General features: G+C 42.1%; 1 protein-coding gene across 2 annotated transcripts; it reads left to right on the top strand.

Moving 5' to 3' along the window:
* The first annotated feature begins 1,821 nt into the window (after positions 1-1,821).
* dop1b (DOP1 leucine zipper like protein B) lies at positions 1,822-26,669 on the top strand. Of its 2 annotated transcripts, none has more exons than XM_046053180.1 (38): positions 1,822-2,033; positions 4,988-5,165; positions 5,471-5,652; positions 5,753-5,923; positions 6,714-6,903; positions 7,090-7,188; positions 7,607-7,730; positions 7,823-7,932; positions 8,177-8,279; positions 8,578-8,698; positions 8,831-8,950; positions 9,977-10,085; positions 10,482-10,718; positions 10,812-11,116; positions 11,215-11,618; positions 11,995-12,266; positions 12,360-12,512; positions 12,670-12,770; positions 12,850-13,040; positions 13,158-14,766; positions 15,089-15,188; positions 15,280-15,471; positions 15,696-15,818; positions 15,908-16,042; positions 16,142-16,197; positions 16,286-16,390; positions 16,606-16,672; positions 17,908-18,067; positions 19,592-19,674; positions 19,764-19,873; positions 19,966-20,115; positions 21,976-22,037; positions 22,306-22,395; positions 22,508-22,644; positions 22,751-22,806; positions 22,900-23,043; positions 23,191-23,323; positions 25,393-26,669. In XM_046053180.1, exons 2-38 carry the CDS (start codon positions 5,028-5,030, stop codon positions 25,648-25,650), a joined length of 6,900 nt encoding a protein of 2,299 aa, XP_045909136.1. In that variant the 5' UTR covers positions 1,822-2,033; positions 4,988-5,027; the 3' UTR covers positions 25,651-26,669. The 2 variants fall into 2 exon arrangements, with proteins under 2 accessions (XP_045909136.1, XP_045909135.1); XM_046053179.1 differs by having other exon boundaries at positions 1,823-2,033; positions 22,267-22,395.
* Positions 26,670-27,152: the final 483 nt, after the last annotated feature.

The raw sequence follows: 27,152 nt of genomic DNA on the forward strand, positions 1-27,152 counted from the left end.
TTGAATATGTGGCTCTTCAGTTTGACTGTGCAGTTATTTCTGGTGATTTTAACATCAGTGTTGACAAACGTAGGACAAAGGGTCCAACAAAGTGTGTTGTGCCTCGGTCAATGAGCTTGTAGATCATTTAAATTCTAAAATTAGAAATGTTATTGATGCCATTGCACCCATTAAGGTAAAGACGGTCTCTAGTAAGAAAAGATCTCCATGGAGAAATTCCGTGCTGGTAAGAATAGAAAAAATAGGTGTGCAGGTGAATGCAAGTGGTGAAAAACAAATCTCCATGGTCATTATGAAATCTATAAAGAGAGACTTTGCATTTATTATTTAGAACTGAGAAATGCAAGACGGTCCTTCTTCTCTGACAGCATCACCAAAAACACTAATAATGCACGTGCCCTGTCTGCTACTGTACGTATGAACTTCTATCTACCAGGACCTACAATAAATTTGCCTCCTTCTTCACTGACAGGTATTTCATGCCTCCCTATCAAGTACAAGGTATGTGTTGTTCCTGTGTCCACTTAAAACCAATTCAAATAGCATGACACAATTTGATACTGTCAACCATAAAAGCTTGGAGGGCTGCCTCAATATTCTGCCAACAGGCTTTTTCAGAAATGTTTTCAATTGCATGGCCTCAGTGATACAAATTGGCAACATGACTCTCAGGTTTCTTCCTACAGGCCTGAAAACTTTAATTAGTCATTAAGCCACTCTTAAAAAACAACAATCTAGACACGTTACTAATGAGCAATTAAATGCTTATATCAAACCTTCTGTTTTTAAGTAAAATAATTGAAAAAGCTGTTTAACACTAACTGACAACTAAACAACTGGCACTTAACAACTGTTTTGATATCTTCCAGTCAGTCTTTCGACCACCACCTAACAGCCCCACTTTCCATTTACTTTGCATAGGTTGAACTACCAAACAGTACACTGTAAATAATAAATAATTAGTTAGAAGTAGCTCCAACTACAACAGTGGAAAGCTGCTCACACACTTATGCATCAGTCCAATAATAAAATATATAATAGGGAACACTGACCAGAGACATTCTGCTCCATAATACATAGTACTTACTTGGTAATACTTGTGTGCTATTAACTAAGTAAATTTTACTGGAGTATTTCTCACATGGTGGTATTGTTACTATTACTTAAGTAAATTACTTATTTACTTCTTCCAGCACTGATTTGAGATGAAATCATATGGATGCCAGTATCAGCCCCAAAATCCATATTTTTTGCACACGTGCTTTTAATGCCATGCCATGTCAAAATGTCCACTGTGAAAAAGACCCATACTGGACTATTTAGCTATGCCTAATTTATTAGTTAGTGTATAATGTGTACTCCATAAAACACAAAACAACCACTTAGTGATCTATTTTGCTACAGAGCTGGATAATAAAACATTGTTTTTCTGATTTGAAGTGACAAATAAATACATAAAATGATGGCTAAGGTTGTATTTGGAGTTGCTATCACAGACTGTAATGTTGCAATACTGTCAAATATCTGGCAGTGAGGTGAGAGGTTTGTAAACACTGCACATCCTGGACTCTACCAACGCCCGCGGGGCAGTGTGCTCACGTTGACGGCTACATCTCCACTTTAAAGCTTTACGAGGAGAAACTGGTTTATTTTTGCTCCGGGCAAGACTTTAGAACTACGTTTTGCGTGTATTGACTTTTTGACGACGGTTTGAAGGGACAAACATCTCTTTTGCTGTATAAAACATCCCCGCCCCACCCCTTCTCTATCAGGAAGTGAGCTGCTCGTATGCTTTCAGCTCTGAATCAGCTGAGTTTGAGGATCCCGCCCCGTAATGGCTATCAACGCTGGTAGTCTAGGGATGTTTAGTGACATGCTCATCCTCAGGACACATTGCAGGGTTGCCACCTCTTTTTCTTTTGAGCGACTCCAGTGTGAAATATGCACCATGAGGACCGGGCTGTCGTTTCTTTGAGTCACACTGCTTTTGAAGCGGGTGTGCTCTGGCGCATCTTGGGCTTGTTTCGCAGTTGGTGAGTCATTTATGCACCTGATATAGCTAGCTAATTTTGTTTACGGTGGTTGTGTTTGCTCAAATGGTAATTGCTGTCTTCTTAAAACCAGAGGACTGTGATTTGTTTTGACACTTTAAAAACCATACTGTTTAAATATTACGTTAATGTTACGTTTTTAATGGCTAGCAAGGTATCTTCGAATTTTGCCTAGTTGAATTTTGTGTTGACTAAATGTTATTAAGCTAGCTGTATGTATTTGACTCACGTGACTGTAAAAGTACCTTGCTTGTTTTCTAGTCTTGGGGATAGTGACATAACGATGCAGTCTGTGGTCGTGCAGTTACATAATATACTCAGCGGCAGGCACTTCTGATGCCACAGGCCAAAAGCTGCAGCAGCCAACTGTCAGTTGGCCACAGTTTATGCTGTATGCTTTCTAATCTGCCATCTCACAGCTTCAGCACCGTCACATATAGCCCGCAGTGATGGTGGCGTCAGGTGACACAGTCCATAGCGGGGCTTAGTGTGCCATAGTGCGTGTTTACTGTCCACCCTCAAAGCACACACTTGCCCAACAGCAGCCTGCCTGAATTGCATGGTTTTATCGCACTTGCTGTTTTTGCTGACACATAAAATGAGGAAGTACTTATAGATCTGCTTGGCCTACACGATTATCTCGCTGTCGCCTGTGATTACGCTGGGTTTTTAGGATCCTCATTTGCTTGAAGGTTGCACACAGATAAAGTAGACTCTTTGCAGGAAGAGTTATGGCCCATCTAATGAGATCCATCTGAGCAGGTTCTGTGTAGAATAGCATCACCTTTATGTTTACACATTATCTGTCTTAAACACTCATAATTTTAATATCAGTGGGAAAAAGTTTAATCCACTGGTGACAGGCCCAAAGCCAGGATTTCACAAATTCTGCAGTCACGAGTCCTGCATGTGGCTTTTATGGATTAGAAGTTACTTGATGTCAATAGTCTTGTCCGGTTAGAGATGACTAACCACTTGCTATGCATTTTAACCATTTGATCATTTACGGACACATGCTATAAAAAGGGATACGTGTAAGAAGGGGCAACAGGTGTTAATGGGTGCATATATTGCATTTTCTTTCTGTCGTACACAAAAAAAAGACGATGGTAATGCACACTGTTACCAAACCAACAGAAGCTGAATATTGCAACAGTTTGCTAAAACTGCCACATAACAGTCAAGGTAAATGCATCCTAAATAAAGTAGTCAGAGTGTGATCGATATTATCGGACAGGCCAGAATTAGCTGCCAAGTTTAGCTTATTGTAGATATAGGCCTTTTGGTATTGGTGTGCGCTCTATTTGAGTGATCATAAACCCATTTAATATTACAATACAGGCTTCCACAGCCCACATGTTTCATGCAATGTTTATTATAGTGTAATTTTAAGAAATTAAAAAATTTCATCTATCTGCTGAATCTTTGTTATATTTGAGTTGTTGTTCATAGTTTGTACTGATACTACTTAGATTTCCAGTGATTCACTGTGTGAAATGTGTTATAATATTTTCACTGACGAGGTGTAACTGCTGCCGGTGTTATGAGAGGAGGTGATATGAGAAATAATCTTGACTCTCATACCTCTTCATCGCTTGAACACTTAGCTCACTCTTTTTACAAGTTATCTCTCCAGTTTTCTTTTATTCACTGACTGTCTTACATTCCTGCTTTTTGTTTTCCACAAGAAATAAACTCGCCTCTTCTTCTGTCTCATTCCAGAGGGTGAAGATCTGGGATCTACATTTATTTATTACTTGTGTAGTTGCAAATAATCAATATTGCCCACCGCAAGCTTAAAGAGACTAAAGTGATGTCTTCCAATATATGTATTATTATGTTGAATGAGGAACAAAAAAACACACCCTGTATTCAGTCTTTTTTAAAGATATTAACCAGAGTTCATCAGCAAATTTTCACATTTTCTAAACTTAAATAAGTAAATGGTATTTGTATTTTACAAATAACTCAAAAGATAAATCGGTAATTAAATTTACTTTGATTATTTTTGTGTTAATAGGCTGATCGTTTCACCACTAATACTGAGTCGCTCTGAGTACATGTTGTTGAGTTGGTCCACGATGGTAAAGCCCCTCTCAGCTCAGGCACACGGAGTCCAGATGTCTGTACTCCTCTAATCCTGCCCTCCTTCTGCCCCGACCCATCTCTCTGTTTAGCTTTTTTCAAATTCACTATGTGTGCGCGCACACATACACACACACACACACACACACACACACACACACATACCACTGCTTTTGGCATGTGCTTGAAAGCAACAGATCATACAGTAGATTTAACAGTTGGGTAGTTTGTTGTGGGTTTTTGTCCTGTGTAGACTAAAATAAAATTGTTTTCCTATTTCAGTTCTTCCCCAGGACCTTTTTAAAGCTACGAGTCAATATTTATGTTGATAATTAAAAGATCAAATGACTACATTTAATGTGAAATTGGCAGCAGAGAATTATTACCCAACTCTGTATTTCCCCTCAGCTCTACAGAGCTTGTCAGCATCTTTCGGCTCATTTGGTTTTATGGCCTGAAGCTTTACTGTGTGGTTCAGTCTGACCGCTCTAATCAACCGAGCAGGCCGTTGTTTTCTGCTAGCTGGCCAGCATTCAATGTGTAGACGAGAGAAACAAACTCTTTCCCTCTGTGTGTTTGTGCCCAGTCCTAACTTGTTTTCTCTGGTGCATGCAAGACCACACAGTTTGTGTTGACCGACTCCTCCCTCCACAGACTGAGACACAGGTCAATCAGACAAGCGCTGACCAGCCGTGAATGAGTGCGTTTGTCTCCATAGCCTCCGGGCTTGTATATGATAGTAGACAGAGCAAATTGGCTAATTGTAGTTGCTATAAACGAAGCCTCAGAGGCAGAAGGTTGTCCGACAGGTTGCAGACGGACTAAACCCAAATTCTTTGCTTCTTTTTCAGAAATATTGTTCTGAACATGCTGGGATCAGACTGATGCATCATGGATCCTGAGGAATTAGAACTACAGAATGACTACCGATACCGTAGCTATGCGGCTGTCATTGAGAAGGCGCTGCGAAACTTTGAGTCTTCGAGTGAGTGGGCAGATCTCATCTCCTGCCTTGGCAAGCTCAATAAGGTATGGTATGATGCACAGAGTAGACTTATGTTGCCAGAGAAATACTGTAACTGCTAATATATTTATCTGGATATCTCAGTAGGTGCTGCTTATGCTCATAATATGAAACTGTTTTGCGTGTTTCAACAGCTGCTTTGTGTGTTTCACTTCTCTGTACTTTGGGGGAAGTTCTTGTTTCTTAGTGAGACTATGTTATAAAGCCATACTACTAGAGTCTTGTGGCTATTGAAGCCTTGCTTAATATGTAAACTTTTTGGTCAATGACAACCCTTTTTGTTTTTCTTTTTTCCATCTCTTTCTTTCAGGCCCTACAGAGTAACCTTCGCTACTCCCTCTTGCCCAAGAGACTGATCATAGGGAAGCGTCTCGCCCAGTGCCTGCACCCAGCTCTGCCGAGCGGAGTACACCTCAAGGCTCTGGAGACCTACGAGGTCATTTTCAAAATCATCGGAACAAAATGGCTGGCCAAAGATCTGTTCATATACAGGTGAAGAAACTGGCCTAAATCTTACACTGCTTCAAGGAGGGGTGCTGGCCTGATTATGTGTGCAGCTTTTAATGAAATAACTTATCTTACTTGTTTCCAGCTCAGGATTGTTCCCACTGTTGGGCCATGCAGCCATGGCAGTGAAGCCTGTGCTGCTGACACTGTACGAGCGTTACTATCTCCCGCTGCAGAGGGCTTTGCTGCCCAGTCTTCAGGCGTTCATAACAGGACTACTGCCGGGCCTGGAGGAAGGACTGGAGGTTTACGACAGGTACATAGCATTACAACAGCGTTTGCTAAAAACCACAGTGCCCAGCTGTTTTAGGAACATTTCCCTTATTTTTTAAAATTTATTTAAGTAGTGACTCATTACAGAAGGAATAAATGGGCTTTTTCATAACAGTATAATTATTTACCAATAGTACAGCAAAAAAGAGGAATTGTAGCTCTGTATGAGGTGCAGGACTGATTCAGCTGCTGTGTTGCCCCTGCAGTGGATGCATAACCAAGGTTATTCTGATCCTGGAACTAAACATTATTTCTGCACATACTGATCCATCACAATAGAACAGGTTATATCACACTTTGCCTTGTTCTTTTTTCTCACTCAGATATGTGAACATTTCAGTTTGAGTTTCTCCATGATCTGTCAACTTCACTGTTCATGCTCCACTAATTTACACAGTAGTGCACATAGACAGGAGAGTCCATGAAAAAGTCAGTAAGTAAGTATCAGTAAGTTCTAAACCAGTGACCAAGGTATCCAAAATGTATGAAGAAGACACAGCTGAACATGAGTTTGGATTTACAACTTTCTGTGAGTAAGCAGCTAATATGCTGACAAGGTAAGTTTTTGGTGGGTCACTTGACCCCTTTAGGATTGCATACTGCCTAAACTGTACTTCAACACTGAAACAGTGGACGATTTGGAACAGAATTGATTGGTATGACGTCACTAATCACAAGGGCGGCCTGCTACTCAGAAATATTGATTTATTTAGGGGGTGTATTGAACACATGTCAATGAGTTTATCTCCATGTTGCCCTCTCTCTCTGTCCAGGACTGATGTGTTGCTGCTCAAGTTGTCACTGCTGGTGGGTCAGCAGGTCTTCTATGGCACCCTGTGGGGCAGTATGCTGGTCAGCCCCATGGTGCGACTACCCGCCTCGGTCTTTATAGTCACACATTTTGACCGCATGGCGTCCCTGCACCAGCAAACACACATGCTAGGCTACGACCATCGGCTGGTGGTGAGTGTCTGTGTTTGTCTTACTGCACACATGTGGTGTGAAGCACATTTAATGATGAAGATCTGTTTATTATGTGGAATATTTTTTTTATTGTGGATATATTTCTGTCATGTTTCAGTTTAGTTCTACAGTCCACTCCATCACCATCTTTTGTCATGTGTCTTCTTGGTTTCTGTCTGTCTTCAGGTGAAGTCGGTATGTCTTTCTCTGCAAGATTCAAATGTCCTGGTGCAGAGGAACATGCTTGAAATTCTGCTCTACTTTTTCCCCTTTGCTAAATGCCTGGTAGGTACACACATAAACACTCTCACTCCCTGTTTTTCTGGATAAAATCTGTGGTTTTAAGTCATTTGATTAAAGTACCTCTTCATTTCTACTCCTGAAATCACATGTCCTTCGGATTCCCATAACATCATTAGATTGAGGTTATTTAGGGGGAATAAACAGGAATTACCCTGAAATATGTTAATTTACGCTGTACCATGTGATGGCTGTCACTGCTGTTGTCAGCGTTCCAATATTTTCTTTTATTTATTCTGAACAAACTGCTTTTGCTGCCACTTGGAAATATTGTGTCTTACTTTTGTAAGTTGCTACCTCTTTACCTTCTTTTCCATTGAAAATAGGGACTTTCCTGTCATTTCGCTCCCATCCTTTCCTTCTGTTCCATGTCCAACTGTTACTCTGTGTGTTGTTGGTTTAGGACCCAGCGGAGGGCAGTATTGCTGTGAGTGTCGAAGACATGATCACAGTGGTGTCTGCAGCCTCACTTACGCTGCTCCGCAGAGACATGTCCCTCAACAGACGCCTCTACGCCTGGCTCCTAGGTGCTGATTATTAAAATATACTTCACTGATGAATTGCCTACTCAGTTTCTCAGTTAACTCGGTATTATTTGCCTTTGTGTATGTGTTTTCAGGGCTTGACATAAAAGGAGGAATGGTGACACCACACCCAACCTTCTCCACTACCACAGAGGAACATACATCCTTCTACTTCAGCACCTACTCTAGAGATTTCCTCGTGCAGGTAATTCGTGGTTATACAGAAATTTATGTGTGGGACTATTTCTTGGCCGGGAGCAGTAACTTATCTTTTTATCACAGTGAGGTTCCCAGGCCAGGCCAAAAAATGTTTTGAACAGACAGTATGTCAGCGAGTACAGTAAATGAGAGGAAGCTTATGTCTAATGTCACACCTTGGTCAGGTGTACAGTGTACCAGTTTTTGTTTGCCACGTGTCTCTTCTGACCTGTTTGTTTCTGTGGCTTCAGGCTCTGATAAACATCCTCAAACAGAAGAGCGACCCAGATAATGTGACTGGATGCCTCAGGCCGTTTCGCATCATCATCAGTTTGCTGGATAAACCGGAGATAGGTAGGCAGCACTGAGCAACACAGTACACAAACACTTCAAAATGTTGAATTACTTGATTTTAAAAAATTGGCTCACTGAAAACAGCTTTTAAAAGCTTTCACAAACACAGAAAACTCTTCCGTGATTGTGATCGCATTGCTCACAAATCATTTTTCCGGTTCGCACATATATATTTTTAGGGGTGTACTCCTTTAACATTATCAAAGGACAAACCCAAAGCCCTGCCACCGCTTTTTGTTTATGACTTCATTTTACTCTAAGCACGTTTTACTTTGATAATGACATTGTTTCCACTCAGGTCCAGTGGTCTTGAGCAGTGTGTTGTTGGAGGTGATCCGAGCCTTCTACAGCCACTGTCGAGAGATGCTGGGGGAGGAAATCATCACCAGTTCAGAGCTCTCAGGCAACCAGCTAGCCAGGTGAGCGTGACAGACGATATGACAGATGCAAGTTCACTGTTGAATGGATACATATTTAACTGTACTGAAAAATTGCAACTGACAAATGGAACACAAAAACAGATGATGCTTTTCTTATGTTTTCTTAAACAGTAAGATAAAAGAGAATAAGAATGCATCAGAGATCATAAAGACGGTGAATATGCTTGTGAGCTCCATCAACAGTGAATACCTGTGGGAGTACATGACCCGGCGCTTCTGCACTTCTCTCAGGTATGGCGGGATGATGATGACATGGAATTCTTAAAGAGGTGGTATTATGCTTTTTGGCTTTTTCCCTGTCCTTTATTGAGTTATATCTCTTTTTTGCGCATGTAATAGGTTTGCAAAGTGAAAAAGCCCAAAGTCCAGCCCAAAAGGAGTTCCCATCTCCCACTGAAAACACCGCTCTGAACTGCTTGAAAACAGCTCGTTTGTAGTCCAGCCTTTTCCTTTTGTTCTCTGTGACGTCATAATGCTCGCCTAGCAACTAGTCCGACACGCCCTCAAAAATACAGGTGGAAAAACACACCGAGCTGCAGCACACAGTGACAAGACGTCCGCTTGCTGCATCTCCTCTCTCTTCCAAACACTAGCTACCCTCCAGGCATAAAGTTGTTACTGTGATGTAGAGACCGAGCTCAGGTATAACTTTATGGATGAAAGATACATTTTTTACAGATTAATAACTCACCACTCTGAAACTGTTGCTCCAGTCTATGTTGCCAAGGTGGTTAGGGGATATACAGCTGATCTGAAGCAGTGTTTACTGGCTTCTCACAACCCGCCCTACTCTGCTTCTGATTGGCTAGTAGTCCTTAACTAGGAACTGTGCATGTGCAACTCCCAACAAAGATCTTGGAGAGGTAAGATGCATCACTCCATAGCTAAAATGAAGCATTAAACAGGGTGAAAAGAGGAGCTGCAGTAATGTGCAGTATGAAAAAAAAAATAAAATATGGCTTTTGAAAATTAAACCATGTAAACCTGTTCTGGTGCAACCCCTAAATAAGATTTTGAACCTAAAAATTAGCATTAGGATGCATGTTAAACTCTTAAAACCCAAAGTTATCAAAAGTTGACTAAACATCCCATCAACTCAGAAAAATGCTAGATTACATGGAAAAGTCAGCATTTACACATTATACAGTATTACAGCATTACCAATGACTTTTAAAAACCAATGCCTGAATTCAGTAATTAATAAATAATTGTTCCTTTGCAAAATAAAAATCACTGTTTATTTCTCTGTCTTTATAGTGAAAAAGATGACCCACCAACACCTCCTCAGCAGGACCGCAGTCACCCTGCCCCGTCTGTCACCGAAATGTCCAATCTCATAATTTTCCTGCTTGACGTTCTTCCTCTGGTAAACAACTTGCACACTGGTGCACCATTAGATCCCTCCCTTGTGAAACAAAGTTGCTGCAGTAAAACTTAGACTGGAAGGGGCATCTTTTTTTGACACAGGCCCAGAACAAATATTTGTTAATGATTCAAAAAAATATTTGATTTGCCTGAAAACCAGAATGTTGGAGTTTGACGTTTTGGCAAACAAAAACTACAAATTTAGATACATTGGTATTATTTTGACAAAGTAGAGACAATCGTTTTCCTTTGGTTGATCTTTTTTGCATCCCATTGGTACTTGGTTACAGTGTACAAATATTGACAGTTACTCAGCATTAGTAGACCGAAGTCTGACTCATATACACACACCTAAAGAAATTTCTACACAAAAACAGTGTGGTTTTTTTCCTCACAGGAACTCTATGCTGACATCCAGTCCCAGCTCCTCCCTGAGATGCTGGGCACCATGTTGCGGACGCTGCGCAGCCACATGGACTCTGTTAGCCTGGAAGATGTCACACAGAGTCTACGTGCCTGCTTCAAGGTCTTGAGTAAGATCCAGATGCCTGTGGCCTATATGGACGTTGAGGAAGGGGCACACGCAGCGGACGTGGAGTTACAGTCGCCAGAGGAGGAAAGCAAACCGACCCAGGTTAGACATTTGACAGTCCATGCCAATGTGGTTTTTAACAAGATATTTTTTACGTGTGACTTTGCCTCATTATATCAATTATACTCTATCTAGGATATGGAGAAGGAGGAAAAGACAGACGGTGGTGTTGGTCAGGTTAATGGTCACCATGGAGATGAAGAGCTGAACGGAGATAGTAGAGATGAGGCAGATCCTGCAAATGGTGTTTACCCAACACTCAGGTCTGAAGACAGCGGATTGGGCATCAGCGCCTCACCGTCAGAGCAGCACCTCCCCCCAGGGATGGCAGCTGAGGGAAATGCAATTTGTAAAGAAAGCGAGAGAGTGTGGAGGAGTGGAGGCAGTGTAGACACCATGACCCAGTGTCTGCAGGACATCCTGGCCTTCATAACCACAAGGTAAACTATTGAGCCATTATCATATTAGCTGCATCCTAGGTGGACCTCTTTTATCAACTATGATATCACTAAATACTTTCATTCCTTCTGTGTTTCAGATACTTGCTAGTGCAAGTGGAGGATGTCAGGGAACCAGAGGAAGAACCCCAGCCAGATGTAACTGCTGCCTCTGTGGAACAGAAGACTTTGATGCAGAGCATAGGGGGACAGGAAATTAAAGACAAACTGACTGAACTGTTTACTCCAAACAAACTTAAACCCCGCACTGCACCTGACGCCCAGCTCTCAGCAGCCCCCACGGAGAAGAAAAAGGAACGTGGGCATTCGGGGTGTCTGGACTGGGCGACTTGCTACATGCCCCGGAGCAGGGCAGAGATCTCTGAGGCCTGTCGACAGGCCTTCACCGCCACCTGCAACCTGCTGCTTGAGTGCACCACCTTCCCTGTCTACTTAAGTGAAGAGGAGGCTGTGTCTCTCCACACAGACATGTTTGGTCACACAGGTCAGCAGCAGTTCCAGCTAAGTATAAACAAATACATTGAGACCACCTTCTCAGCTACATGACTTTGAAGAAACAAATGAAAAACTGGTTAAGCAAAGGTCAAGTTTCCTTATCCTGACCTTTTAGTGTAGGTCAAGCTCTAAAACATTGGAATCCTCTCTGCCTGGTAAACACTCACATTAGCCAGATGACATCAGTAGGTTTATTTTCGCAGATTTTAAAAAGCTTCTTCCAGAGCGACAGAAGACATTATACAACGTTTTTTACATGATGAGTAGTACTCCTTGTGATGAGGTAACTGATCTTAATGTGTCAAATTGCTGTGGTGCCCCTTTTATCTACAAATACATAATAAAAACATATTTGTTTTCCATAGGCAGGGATGTGGACAGCCTACCAGTGTGGTTGAGGTCCTTGATGACCCTGTGCTGCCTGTCCAGGGACTACAACATTCAGCACACAGCAGTGGCCTCCCTGTTGGAACTCATCAACCACTCCCAGTCGTTAGCACTGGTCATACAGGACAAGCACAGACGCTACCAGTCATCTGACTCCAACCCTCTGAGTGGGCAGTTGCAGATGGTCACTGTGCCACCCATCTACCCTGCTCTGCTTCATGCCATAGAGCAGGGCACAGATTTCTACCAGGTTAGGTTATAAATTAGAAAATGTTGATGTAACTTAAAGCTGTAGTATAAATGTGGTATATTAAGATTTTGCAATGTTTTTGCTGTGACCCAGAGGGTGTCCCAAGTACTATGGAGCCAGCTGGACACAGAGCGGAGAGAGCAGCACATTTCCTGCGTGGAGCTCTTCTACAGGCTTCACTGTTTGGCTCCTTCAGCGTTCATCTGTGAAGACATCATCTGCCAGGCGCTATTGCACAAAGACAAGGTGAATATACCTGCACACATGCTGAACCACAATTTGTTCACACACATTAAAATCTTCTGGATGTGTCGGTTGAACTGGGACACACAAACACACCTCTACTAGGAAATGTTATGAGTTGAGCAAAAAAAAAGGTTTGCATTGTGTTTGTTTGCCCCAGGCTGTTAGGCTGGAAGCACTGCACCGCTTCACAATTCTATGGCACCTGACCCGGGAGATCCAGACCAACAGGAGCATGTCTCTCAATCGCTCCTTCGACCGGTTAGTACATTTTTGAAAAGCAGTGAGCAGTTGGTGTCCTTTATTTAGTAAATCTGACTGTTAAATGTATGTCTCTCAGGTCTCTGTGTGTTGTGGTGGACAGTCTGAGCTGCACAGATGGCTCAATAAGTGCAGCAGCTCAGTGCTGGCTGGTCAGGGCTCTTTCCCTCAACGATGTGATTCGGATCCTGGAGCCTATTCTGTTTTTGCTGCTTCACCCCTCCACTCAGCGCTGCTCCATTCAGAGCATCAAACAAAATCTCACTGCTGGTAAGTGCACTTTGTCAGCGTGTGTTGTAAACAGTACTTTATGTTGCGGAAGTGAATACAATTTAATTTGGAGGACCGTTGGCTTGGCTATATATGTGTGTGTTTTGTTTCTCAAAGGTAATCTGAAGGTTCTAAGCAGCAGAAGTCGAAGCTCCACCAAAACTTCTGGGACATCTGGGGATGCCATGGCGACAGAGGTCACCACCTTAAATCTCATGAACATTGTGGACCGGGAATCCCTGTGGGCAGAGTTGGACAGTGGCCCGGAGTTGGCAAAACCACCGGAAACGTTAGTGTTATCTAGGAGTGAGAGTGAAGAGACAGAGGAGGAGGAGGAGGAGAGAGCGCAAGAGGATGAGGAGGAGGAAGAGGAAGCCGAAAGTGAACACACGGAGTCAGCTGACACCAGTGGTGCCCAGGTATCCACTGAGAACTCCAGCTCAGGCTCTGTGCCTTACCCGGGCATTGAGGAAGGAGGTGTGGTCAACGGCCTGCGTAGGGCAGAGTCCGAGCACACACAGGCATCTGATTCACTGTCAAGTGAGGATGAGGAGGATTTAGAGCTAGAGGCCATGGCCAGGTCTCGTCTGTTAAAACGGGAGCGTGAGAAGAGAGAGGCCATCGACTCTCTGTTCCGCCATGTGCTGCTGTATCCTATGGCGGGCGGCTGGCGCCATCTCCTTCAAGGCTTGGCACTGCTGGACAGCCTGCTGAGGAGCAGTGCTGAGTGCCCTCTGGTGGAGTCCCTCTCCTACACCTCTCTGGACACGAGCTCTGCTGCACATTTAAACTTGGTCTCCAACCTTCTTCAGCGGCACCAACAGGCTCAGGATGGTCACGGCTTCTACAGCTGCATGCTTTCCCCTTCGTCCTCCCCCTCTGTGCCCCCATCCCTGCTCATTGAACTGCTGGTGTCCCTGTGTCTGCGATTCCTGCGCTCTCAATACCCTTCCTATCTAAGTCTGGGCCATCTTGACCTCCAGGGGAACAGGGAAGTGCAGGTGAAGAGCGTGGAGGTGCTGACCCGGATGGTGAACCAGCTTGGTTGCATGGCACGGAGACAAGAGGGCAATGAAGCCAGTATGGAGCCCATCCGCAGACTCCTCACAGGATGTAAAGTGCAGCAATATGCTCTGCTTACACTTTCTGCCTCCATGTATGTCAGCCAGAGGGGAACAGACAAGGGACCACCCAAGGGTGTGGAGCTGCTGGATGAACAGGGAGGCCTGTCAGAGGAGAGTCTAGTGAATCTTGGAGCAGGAGGGGGTCAGGAACAGTACCCCTTACAAATGGAATTACTGAAACTCCTCCATGCTCTAATAGTCCTGGAGTACCATGTGTGGCCTGGTGGGGCTGTCTCAGCAGCTGGGTCAGGTGGAGCATCTGGCCAGCCCACGGAGCCTCGTGAATCCCCAACTGCCAGCACCCCGCTTGCTCGTGAGTGGCAAACTGCAGTTCTTTTTCAGCAGTCCATCAAGGCAGCCCAGTACGTCCAAAGCCACCCCATCACAGCCCAAGGAATGTTTGTTTCAGCCGCGGCCAGGGCTCTGCAGCCACAGTACGGCTATGCCATGCACCCCCACTGGGTGTCACTGCTGTGCTCCTCTCTGCCATACTTGGGTCGGTCATTAGGCATCATTGTGGCTCCACTCATCAGTCAGATCTGCAGGAACTTGGATGAGCTGGTCAAGCTTTACGAGCATGACGGAGGAAAGATAAGTCAAAGGTACACTGAGCAACGCTGAAAACGCAGCTTTGTACACTGATGATTTGCCAGCTTTAGGTTTGTCCTTTTTTAATGTTTAGGGTTGCCATTAAGGTCTCTCTCCTAACATTAAAGGTTTTGGTCTCAAGTAAACAAATGATAAAAACCCATATGAAAAAGTAAACAAAAAAAAGAAAACAAAGTCATGGAAGAATAGTTTCCACTTTGCAAGTATAATATAGACAGAACAAAGACACACTGCTTAGTTCATCAAAAATATACACTGAGAACATCATTGTGGTTAAAATGAAATGTTTGATACATGTTTCTGTCTTCTGATCAGCCTGAGTGGGAGGAGAGAGAACATTGCCCCTGACTACCCTCTGACCCTGCTCGAAGGCCTGACCGCTATTACACACTATTGTCTGTTGGACAACAAGAGGGTGAGAAATAACACACACACACACAGGTAATTTACCTCTTACATCCATGAGAATGTAGATGCCCATGTTGCTCTCTCATTCTCTCTTTCAGTCCTTGGTCGCCTGCGATCCTGTGGATGTCCGTAATGCACGCAATGCTGTGATCGAAGCACTACCGCACATGCTCAGTAGCATGGCATTGTTATGGGGTGTGGTCATGAGGGAGGAGTTTCAAAGGCGGGCATCTGACTCTGCCCAGAGCAGCAGACACACTTCTACCTCTGTCTACTTTAAAAGTACCAAGGTGTGTGTTGCGTACATGCATATTTTCTGCATTTCTTTAGGCGAGCGCCATTGTATTTAATGACAGATCTGTGGCATTTATGTTGTATGTGTTCTGTTGATCCTGTAATATGTGTGTATGTATCACTCATAATCCTCCATGTATTATTATTATTATTATTATTATTATTATGAATTTTGATTATTATGGAAAATGTAATCTATTTACGGTGTGTGCATGTTCAGATCTTACGGCAGCGGATACTGGAGTTCCTGGTCCCTCTGACTGGGCAGTATGGAGTTCAGCTCATGGCTTCAGTGGGAGCAGTGTGGAGCAGTAGGAAGAGTAAAAGGAGACACAAAAACAAAGTAAGATCTGCAGTGTGTCAAGAAACAACGAAAGGACATACAAAGCCTTTAGGGTACTTGTTTGCAGCAAACTCTCCTGTCTTCTTTAGGTTTTACCTGTGGCCAGTGAGGCTCGTCTAACCATTGTGGATCTGGTGAAATCACTGAACACCTTGCACACAGATACTATCCTACACTTGATCAAGGAGGTGGTGAAAAAACCACATCAGATCAAAGGAGAACAGGTACACAAACATTCATACATGCACAAAATGTGCATTTTGGAAGTGTCTGAAGTGAATTTTTCCTCATTTAGTAACATGTTGTACTTTTCCCTCCATCAGAGGTCAACTCTGGTAGACATCCCCATGTTACAGTTCAGCTACGCCTATGTCCAGAGGTAAGAAGGAAGTACAAAGTCCTGCCTTAAGTTTAAGACCATTCTACAACAGCTCACTTTTCTAATAATCTCTCATTTCTCTATGTAGTATTCCACCTCAGGCTCTGCAGGAAAACATGACTCCTCTCCTCAGTCTGCTACGGGAGTCTGTTCAGCTCAACCTGGCTCCGCCTGGGCACTTTTTACTGCTGGGGTCAGTTTTTACATATTCAGTACTTATTCCGTACTCTAATATGTGGTAGTTGTACTTGTATAGTACAGAATATGGTCCTACTAAAATTATGACATTGACAATGATTGGCCTGCTAGTTGTGTTTGTTGAAATTGTTAAACATGTTTCCTTGTAAATATTTGTCAATTGTTTGGGGGGGGGAAATATGATATTCATTAAAGGTTTCTGTCTTGCAGAATCCTCAATGACTTTGTCAATAGGCTCCCCAACCTGGACAATAAGAAGGACACTAGAGATCTGCAGGTATGATGCTGGTGTTATATTGCTATACATACAGTCCCCTCCAAAAGTATTGGAACGGTAAGGCAAATTCCTTTGTTTTTGTTATTGTTATTCACTGAAGACATTTGGGTTTAAGAGTTCAGAATTTCAGCTTTTATGTCCTGGAATTCACATCTAGATGTGTTAAAGAGCTCAGGACATATCACCCTTTGTATTAGACCACAGCATTCATGGGTAAGCAAAAGTAATGGAACAAATAATCTTAAAGTAAATAACATTTAATATTTGGTGGCATAACCCTTGCAATAACTGCCTCAAGCCTGCATGCGCTATTGGGTTAAGGTCAGGTGATTGACTTGGCCAGTCTAAAACTTTCCACTTTTTTCAACTGTTGAAGTCCTTTGTTTTGTTGGCAGTGTGCTTTGGGTCATTGCCCTGCTGCATGATAAACTTCCTCCCGATTAGTTTCAATGCATTTCTCCATAAATTGGAAGACAAAATGTTTCTGTACACTTCTGAATTAATTCTGCTGCTACCATCATCAGTTACATCATCAATAAATATTAATGAGCCTGTTCCAGAAGCAGCCATGCACACCCAAGCCATGACATTACCTCCACCAGGCTTCACAGATGAGCTTGTATGCTTCGGATCATAAGCAGTTCCTTTCTTTCTCCACACTTTGGCCTTTCCATCACTTTGGTAGAGATTAATCTTGGTCTCATCAGTCCATAAGATTGTGGTCCAGAACTTTAGCGTCTCATCTCTGTAGTTCTTTGCAAATTTCACTCTGGCCTTCTGATTCTTCCTGCTGATGAGTGGTTTGCATCTTGTGGTGTGGCCTCTATATTTCTGCTCTCTTCTTCTTCCAACAGTAGATTGTGATACCTTCACCCCTGCACTGTGGAGGTCGTTGGTGATGTCACTTACTGATGTTTTGGGGGTTGTCTTCACAGCTCTCACGATATTTCTGTCATCAACTACTGTTGTTTTCCTTGGCCGACCTGTTTAACGTCTGTTGCTCAGTACACCAGTAGTTTCTTTCTTTTTCAGGACATTCCAAATTGTTGTGCTTGCTATGCAGGACATAAAAGCTGAAATTCTGAACTCTTAAACCCAAATGTCTTCAGTGAACAACAAAAACAAAGGAATTTGCCTTACTGTTCCAATACTTTTGGAGGGGACTGTATAACTGAGATGGCGAGCGAGTGCATGCAAGATAGTGTGGTGATATTCATTGTCACTTTATCGTGCAGGAGGTGACTCAGCGGATCCTCGAGGCAGTGGGTGGCATCGCAGGGTCATCATTGGAGCAGACCAGTTGGCTCAGCCGCAGTCTTGAGGTCAAAGTTCAGCCACAGGTGTGCCCTGAAGCAGACGAACCAGATGACGCCGACGTGGAGGGTGACCATTATGGTAACTTTAGAAACCTCCGGACAAATGCATGCATGCACAAAACTCACCTGCAATGCTTAGCCACTGGTTGAGAAAATTAACCCAGGGGATCAGTATAGCCCTTTGTCAGAAAACCTGCTCTTTCTATTCTACACTTAGTATTACATGGATGGACACAACTTTTCTTACGAAATTTACAAATGAGAAATGCCACCATATCTATGGAAACCCAGTGTCCCAAGTAGGGATGAAACGATTACCGGTTTAACAGTAAACCATGGTGAAATTCCCGACGGTTATTATTACCGTACACATTTTAATTACCATGGTAACTGGGTACGGTTAACCGCACTATTATAGTCTCACAGCAAACACTGTCCAGCGTCTCCCAGATGCAGGCTCGCATGCGCAGAATGCAACGTGGGTTTGTTTGGGTCAATGACAACACGGCGGAGGACAATGTTGCGGAGTCACTCTGAAGTCTGGTCGTTTTTTTGTTTTTGTGAGAGCGCTGAGGGACACTTGAAAATGACCTTATAGTGAACACAGGGTGAGTTAACTTTTTTAGCTTTGGTTTGTCTGTCTGAATTGCTAACAGCGTGTAAACTGAAGCTCTCAGTGTTGCTGCTCTTGTAAAAACACTACACGTTGTTCTGTTGCTGTGTACGTCGTGTGTCTGCAGACTCCATTCGTCCACTGCACATGATAACACGTTATGCAGTTTAGTCAACCAACCAGCATATCTAGAAACGTTTTTAGGCTCATTGCAGTTACTATCACTGTCTTCTAAAGACTTATTTGTTTCCATGTAATTGTCCATATAAAATCTTGATAATATACACTTAGATGATTTTCATATGTTTACAAAAGGTATTTGCTGTCATTTTATTTTTTATGCAAACAAAATGGCAATTGTATTGGTAGTTTTCAATATAAAACTTGCTGAAATGGTTTCAGTGTGTGTATCAGTACATTTTTATATTTTTTGGCACATTTTTACAATACCATGATACTGAAAACGTGATGATTTTGGTCACTATAATCGTGATATAAAATTTTCATACTGTTTCATCCCTAGTCCTAAGTGTAAAGTGTAAATTAAAGGAACAACCTGAATACCTGTTTTGAGAAATGTAGCAAACAAACATGCTTGCACACAGGAAAAAATTAACTTCCCATTGTGCTCTGTGACTTCAATTCAGAGTTCATTATTAGGGCTCAGGTGGCAGGAACGTCATTCATAAACAAGGACTAAAGTGACATTTGCATTTAGATGTATGGAAACAGTACAGGATAGAACCCTTGACCTGCTTTCTGGGACATTTTCCTGGAATGGTTTGGGGGTATTTGTCTCCTTAGGAGGGGTAGCTTAAACTCAGTATGAAGTTATTCATGTGAGTGATCACATTTATTCAATAAAGAAACACTGCTATCCTTATTGTTACCTATATGTATACGCACATGTTGCATCCACCCAGAATTATTACAAGTTTGAGTTCACTTGTGACTGTAACACTCTTCTTTCTCTCCTTATCTCCTTGTTAGAGTCAATGGCTCAAGCTAGCACAATGGTTTCCTCTTCGGCTCCCTCGGTTTACAGTGTGCAAGCTCTTGTGCTCCTGGCTGAGGTAGGAGTTTTTGAGGTTTTATTTATGGCGAGAGAATGAATGGGATGACTCTTTGTGTGCATTGTTCAACACATTTTCTCACTGTGTAGATCTTGGCACCACTTCTGGACATGGTATACCGCAGTGATGAGAAGGAGAGAGCTGTTCCTCTCATTTCTCGGCTCATGTACTATGTTTTCCCCTACCTGAAGAACCATAGGTAATTAACGTTGCAGGGCCATATTAACGCTAACAGCTTTGGTCTCCTTGGTCTTAGTAAACTTCCTCTAACTTGGTCTTTCTCTCCTCTAGTGCCTACAACATGCCCAGCTTTGAAGCGGGTGCTCAGTTGCTGAGCAGTTTGAGTGGGTACGCCTATACCAAAAGGGCGTGGAAGAAAGAGGTATTTGAGCTCTTCATGGACCCCCTCTTCTTCACCATGGATACCTCCTGTGCTCCCAGGTTAGTATGTTTGTTTGTCGGATAGGAATTTATTTACACACAATTGTTCCCCTCTCTTCTACAACTAGGAACGTCAGGAATACTGAACGAGACACACGCACACAGAGAAGAGTCATAATAACTGCCACATAGCATAATATAATGGATTGATAGTGTATGGCAGTGAATGGTGAAAACATTCCTCATATAAAGACCCATCATACAAGATGTGGGGCTTACCACTTAGACAGAAGAGTAGAAGAGTGCAAGTCAAAGAGTCAGTCTTCTGCAGCAGACTGGACTAAGGTGGTTAATTTGTCAAACAAATCCAGGCGTTGATACGGCTCAAGACTTGTTTGTTTGTTAATTTGTTCTTCCTCCTCTTTTCCTGTAAGTAACCATATGACTCTTGAACAATAGGATGCCCGTCTGTTGCTAGTGACCCTTTACAAATGTGGACATATCTGGTATAACTCACCAGCAGGTGTAGTTTCTCCAGAAACTCAAGTTTGATATAAAATATGCCATGTCATGTTTAGTCCAGGTCACTTAAACTAATGATAACTTCTGTAATAAAGGTCACGATCATTTAACTGAAAACCATAATATTTTCAACATGCAGAAGTAACTTCAATACAAAATTACTAATTTTTAAAGACTTTAAAGCAGTTGTTAGTCTGAAAATTGTTGTTGAGTGTGTGACTTTTATGACCAGAGCTTACAGAAGGACAAGTGAATGAATACTTATGATTAAAACAAACAAAACCCTCATTTAAAAACTACCACCTCCATTGTGTTTGCACCTGTTGTCATCTATGCAATAATTCTTAGTTAATCAGGGTGTTAGGCAGCCCTAATGCACTAAGGGCATTAGGGCTGCCTAACACCCCGAGTAAAGCTTACTAAATTGCATGTGCATTTAAAAATATTGCACGTGTAATTGTAGTACCTGTTATGGGTGATTAACTAAGAATTATTGCATAGATTACAAAAGTTGCAAACACAATGGAGTTACGCCCCAACGCCCCATTCCCTTTCCGATACCTACAATGGGTTGTGTCGCTATTACAACTGGCAGTTGGTGATCGTTCCCTCTGGCTAGATGAATTTTATGCATGATCCATGCACTACTGCAGCTGGGGGCTCTTCGCTGCGCCAAGCAACTTTCTAAATTCTTCCATCTCATAGAGAAAAGAAGGTCAAAACGAAAATTTGCTTTATCTGCAAGAATGTTAATACAACAGTATTGCCAAAGCTTCAAGGAAAACAATTCAAATCATATAGAAATCGAATAAATAAAATATAATAATTGTATTTCTATATATTGGATACAAAATAATATTATCTAATATTTTTAATTTATCTATCTCTTTAATTTAATTTATCCACCTCATTCGTCATCATTACGGCTGTGTCTCCTTCTCGGTACGATAACAGCAACAACACTTGGCAGTTTGCACCTTCCTTTCAAATGTATTAAGTACAGATGCTGTTGCACCATAGACTGTATGTGTTGCTCTCACATAAAATTGCTTTTAGGCTTAGATCACATTGCGCTTACTAAATAAATGTATTTCCATGTTAACCTCCCGTTACCAAATTGCGTATTCATTAAGGCAAAAGTAGTAATAATAGGTGCTATCTTGCACTTTTGAAAGACGTCATTCTCCGTGCACACCGTAGATCAGCTTACATGTTAATTTGCTGGTGATATATAGACATATATATATAGCAGATAACGCATGCCTTGTGTAAAATGACCTTACTGTATATTAATAAAAACAATTTTGTCTGTCAGGTATAGTTAATGTTATTGCATAAATGATTTGGAGATCAACAATGTCTAATGTCCTGTGCTTGACTGTCCTGTGTTCTCTATAGTTGGAAATCCATTACTGACCACCTACTGACTCATGAGAAGACCATGTTTAAAGACCTTCTGAGTGAGTACCGCCTGTTTGTGGTGCTTGAAAGATACAAATGTAGTCTAAAGGTGACAGCTAATCTGTGACTCAGAAGGTGAATGTTACTTTTATAAGTATAGATTAGATAGATAAAGAGTAAAAGGAGAGGGCTATTATGATTTTCAAACCAGTGCATTCAAAATGCCACATCTGTTCAAATTACAGAGATATTGATTTTGATTATTTGCTGTCTTTATTTGTGCTGTAGGCATGCAGAGTGGCTCACTGAAACTGTTTACTAATACAGACCAGAAACCCATGCTGCTGAAGCGCCAGGCATTTGCCCTGTTCAGCGGCGAACTCGACCAGTATCATCTGTATCTGCCCCTCATCCAAGGTGTGGTACTGTTACCGGATATTTATGCAGATGTTCATGTAATTCTGTTCAATTTAGTTGTAGAAACAGACATTTGTGCTGTTTAACGATGATAAACTTTCCCTCCTTTCAGAGCGTCTCACTGAGGCTTTGCGTATGAACCCTAGCGCTGCTGTTTCAGCCCAGATGTTCCTAATGTTTCGTGTTCTCCTGTTGCGGATTTCATCCCAGCACCTCACGTCACTTTGGCCAATCATGGTCACCGAACTGGTAAAATCCCACTCTTGGAGAGGCTGGCTTTATACACAGGGCCAAGTACAATGTACAAGTGTCTATTTTAATTAACTAATGGAACTGCTACTTGTTTTTTTTTCAGATTCGTATATTTGTACGTCTAGAAAAAGCTCTGCAGGCAGAGAAAGACGTCTCAAAGTGAGTTAATTCCTTATTTCACAAATTCATATTTGATTGATGCTCTGTTGATGCTCTGGCTAAAAATACTTTCTTTATATGTGTACCCAATAGGCTGGCTAAAGTGGTGCGCGGAGCCCTCGATAGAAATGGACCAGTGAATTTCTCTCCGGCAGAGTTGGACATGTACCTGTCAGCCTGCAAGTTTCTGGACACCTCCCTGGCTTTTCCTCCAGAGAAACTACCACTCTTTCAGATGTAAGAGCCCGATTCAGGACAAAAGGACTTCATTCAAAAACATGCTAACACATGTGTTTATTTAAGTTGTGGTGTTGCATTAGTTATTTTGTCTACATACTATTTTCTATCTTACATTTTCTTTGTAAATGTTTGGTTCATGTACAGGTACCGTTGGGCATTTGTCCCTGAAGTGGATGTGAACCGTTACGGTGGCCCAGAGACTGCACTGATAGAAGGCGAGCAGGAATGCACACCCCATGTTGTCAGAGCACTGGAAGCAATACAACAGCGATATGGGGTAAGATCATGTGTGGGTTAAAATAGTCAATTTCAAACTTACAGATAGTCATTCCCAACTTTAACTGTCTACACCCCTGAAAGGTCATTTTGATGAGATGCTTAGTATTATTGTTAGTTATACTATGCCCATGGAAAATCTGTTTTGTTAGGGGGCAGCTCAAACTGGCAAAACTGGTCTAATCCAAAAATAAAACTGTGTTTCTAATGGATGAGTACTAAACACAGCCGTCCCCTTTTTTTTTTTTTCCTTTTTTTTTTTTTTACAGAGGATATATATAGGAATTTTCTGATCTCTACGAAACAAAGTAAATAGTGTTCTTCCCCTCCCCGTTGTCAATTATTTTCTTAAACTGGGAAACACTTAGGGCCCTGTTTTAATGATCTAAGCACACAGCATGAAGCGTGTGGCGCAGTTGTGTTCGGGGCGTGTCCCTGTCCAATTTTGCTTGTTTAATGTCAGAAAAAATGGTCAGTGCGCCAGGTGCATGGTTCAAAAAGGTTGTTTTGGGCGTAACATGCAATAAACTAGTCAGTGTCATCTACTATGTCCTTTCAAAAGCCAGGTGTGCTTGTACCTTGGCGCATTGCTATCATATTGGCCGATGAATGAATGGTGCATTATAAAAACCATCAATTGATTGAATAGCAGACTCACAGAAGAGGGGGGATATGGACAGAAGTGTGGACATGATAAAACCGTCTCTGATCATGAAGCCTAATGTTAATCTGCAGCTCTGTGGTTTATCAATAAAGTGTCTGAACTATACTGCAGACTGGAGTCTGTAGACAGACAGACGCTGTCTCCTCTTTGAAACGTATGGATCCTCACTGTAGTGCATTATTATAAACCATGATGAACTGGTCGTGGGTCACATCTCTCTCTCTCTCTTCCAAAGGTTTCTTTATTTTGTGTTTTATTGATGTGTATCAGCATTTTCTTTAACAATTTACTTTCATGATTAGAGAGGCCGCTGGCATTTTAAACGTTTCCATGTGGGCAGGAAAGTTACAACAAATATCGTGGGGCATTTAAGCAGCAAATCTTTGGTCAATCTCTTTCTGCTGCCTCAAGATAGCAATGCTCCAACAATTTGCCTGACCACACTTCATTTTAAGACCAACACTCCCGTGGGCACACAGATGCATGTTCTATTGCTGTTTATATAACGTGGGTGCTGGGAGTGAAAATGACAACTGCGTTAGTTGGAAACTAGCAATGACACTTGTGCCACGCTTTGCGATAGGGCCTTTCACATAAATGTTGTCAGACTCAAAAAGCTGATGTGTTAAGCCTAGTGCAGACTGCACGACTTTAAGCGATGGCCGATCACTGTGCTGTTCACACTACACAACTTGCCGTCTTGTGACGGGAATCTTGAAGTCGCTGTGGCGTTCACACAACATGACTTATCGGTGACAGAGGGTCACACACTACACGAGCTGACAACGACTGTCACCCGCCGCTGGTCTCCAAACCATGTTTTGTCAAGAAAACGCACGTGAAATGTGAAACAGGAAATGACTCGAACCTACACACGAAACAGCTGTTTGTTATTATAAAGATAGCAGTTATAAAGGCAAAAATATGGGTGAAAGAATGGATTAGCACACGCAGGTAGCAGAGATCGTCTGAGCTAAAGAGAGAGCTGGAGGTGAGTAAAATGTGTTTTGCAGTGAAAAAGTAGCTGCCTGCTCTGCCAGCTGCCTGCTCTGCCAGCTGCCTGCTCTCATTGGCTGGATGTGGATGTCGAGTCGGCCGACTACTCCGGATATTTGGCATGCTAGATATCTGGCAGACATCGGCGATGTGTCAGAAATTTGTCGGGGAGCCGTTTTGATGCATCGTTCACAAATAACGACTGGCGACTGCAGATTGACCACTGATTTACCTACGATCACAGCCTGACAGTCGCCAAGCGGCAAATCGGGCTAAAAATCGTGTAGTGTGAACTAGGCTTTAATGGCATCATTTTTAATGAATCCCTGTGTCAATGAAAAACCAAAAGTCACATCCATTTAAGTTCTGTTGAGTCGCTGTGTCCATGATTTCCTGTTCTGCTATTTCAGACACTGAACGGGCTGAGTGAGGAATCTTCCACAGAGCATTTGGAGTTCCCCCTCCTCAGTCAACGCTCCTTGTCCTCCATTACCCAGCTGTTGCCTTTCCTTCGCACCCTTTGCTGTTCCTTCCAGGGCCCTGCCCCCTACAGCCACTCAATGTCCCACTTCCCAGTAGCAGACTACCCACCAGCCAGTTCAGACACAGTCCTGAAGAGGCTGGAGCATATCACTGAAGAAGAGTTCCTGGACCCCATGGAGAGTTAGAACTCAAGCATGAAGCTTTCATGAACTAATACCTCTTAAGCTTTTTGACCTGCAGCCATACGCGTGGAATACATAAAAAAAATATATAAAAATAAAAAAATAGGATAATGTTGTATTGTGGGCAAGAAAAAAAGGAAATGTGGTAGGAATGGAATTCAGTTTTTATTAACATTTTAACTTGTCTCATCCCCACAAAAATACATGAACCCCTGAACTGCTTTCACACTGAATCTGTACTGGAAAAAACAATGGACTTAATTATTTCAATGGGCTCCTTGAATGATAAGTATTCATTGCAAATCCCTGTAGAATGCTTAATTCTCTCTCAAGGAGAAGTATCATCTCAGTTGCACAATATTACACATTGAGATTGTGTCATAGTGTCTAATCTCTTTGCATTATATACTTTTAGACAAAAAAAAGCTACCACTAAAATTATATTATGCAAACCAACTTAAATGATTACCTATTGTTATTATAAGGCATGCACCTTATACTAGCAGTAGTTCCAGTAAAGATGTTTTAGATTGACAGCACACAGCAGATTCACTGTGAAGAACCTCGTTAACCATCGATAATGTGTTCTTCTTTTCCATAACCTCTGGTTAACCACACTGTCTAGTATACTTATGTCTGTCTGACTCTGAGAATGTAAAGACTACAGAATAGCCTGCAGAGCACTGTTGTAGAGGTACTTTCTCTTTGTTATTGGATACATCATAATGGGACCTCAAGATTTATGTTTAGAGTTTTATGAGTAAGTTACTGAATGTGATTTGTGTACATCAGGAGAACCATTTGAAATATTAGTGGGTGTGTTTTGCTAATTGCACACTTGCAATTTTTGGTGTTCAAGGGAAATCCGCTGTTCTTTGTAGTTGTTCATGGATAGTTTTTAAAACTGCCTGTTTTTTTTCCACAGTGCTGAATGATTGTGTAATTTATTTTGGATGTTTAAAGGACCATGTCAAGTTTTGAATTAATCAAAAGAAGACTCATTAATAAAATATTAAGTTGAATTACTGCGTTTTCACTGTGTTACAGCTTTAGTGGCCTGTTTTTCTGTATTTACGTTTGAGGGAAATAGCTGAGTCATTCAAAACTTTGACAGAAATGCCAGGGTTGGCGGTTTGAACCCTGGATCCTCCTGTCCACATGTTAAAGTGTCTTAGGGTAAGACACTGAGAACTGAACTGTGTGTGTGTGTGTGTGTGTGTGTGTGTGTGTGTGTGTGTGTGTGTGTAAGTAAGTAAGAGAGAAGGGTGAATGAGATGCAAATTGGAAAGCTCTTTACGCTAAATGTAGTTAGCAATATGCCAACACGTAAAGCATTCTATTTTGTGCACATCTTTTACAAAATATTCCGTGTGACTGTACACAATCTGAAAACAAGTCAGGTAAAGCAATAATTTAGGGAACATAGTCCCCTGGTGCAGCAACAAATGTGGGGGAAAAATCCCTAAGCTTCAAACTGTTTTAGCACACTTGGAAAGCAACATCAC

The sequence above is a fragment of the Micropterus dolomieu genome, linkage group LG07, assembly GCF_021292245.1.
Source record: "Micropterus dolomieu isolate WLL.071019.BEF.003 ecotype Adirondacks linkage group LG07, ASM2129224v1, whole genome shotgun sequence".
Lineage (NCBI taxonomy): Eukaryota > Metazoa > Chordata > Actinopteri > Centrarchiformes > Centrarchidae > Micropterus > Micropterus dolomieu.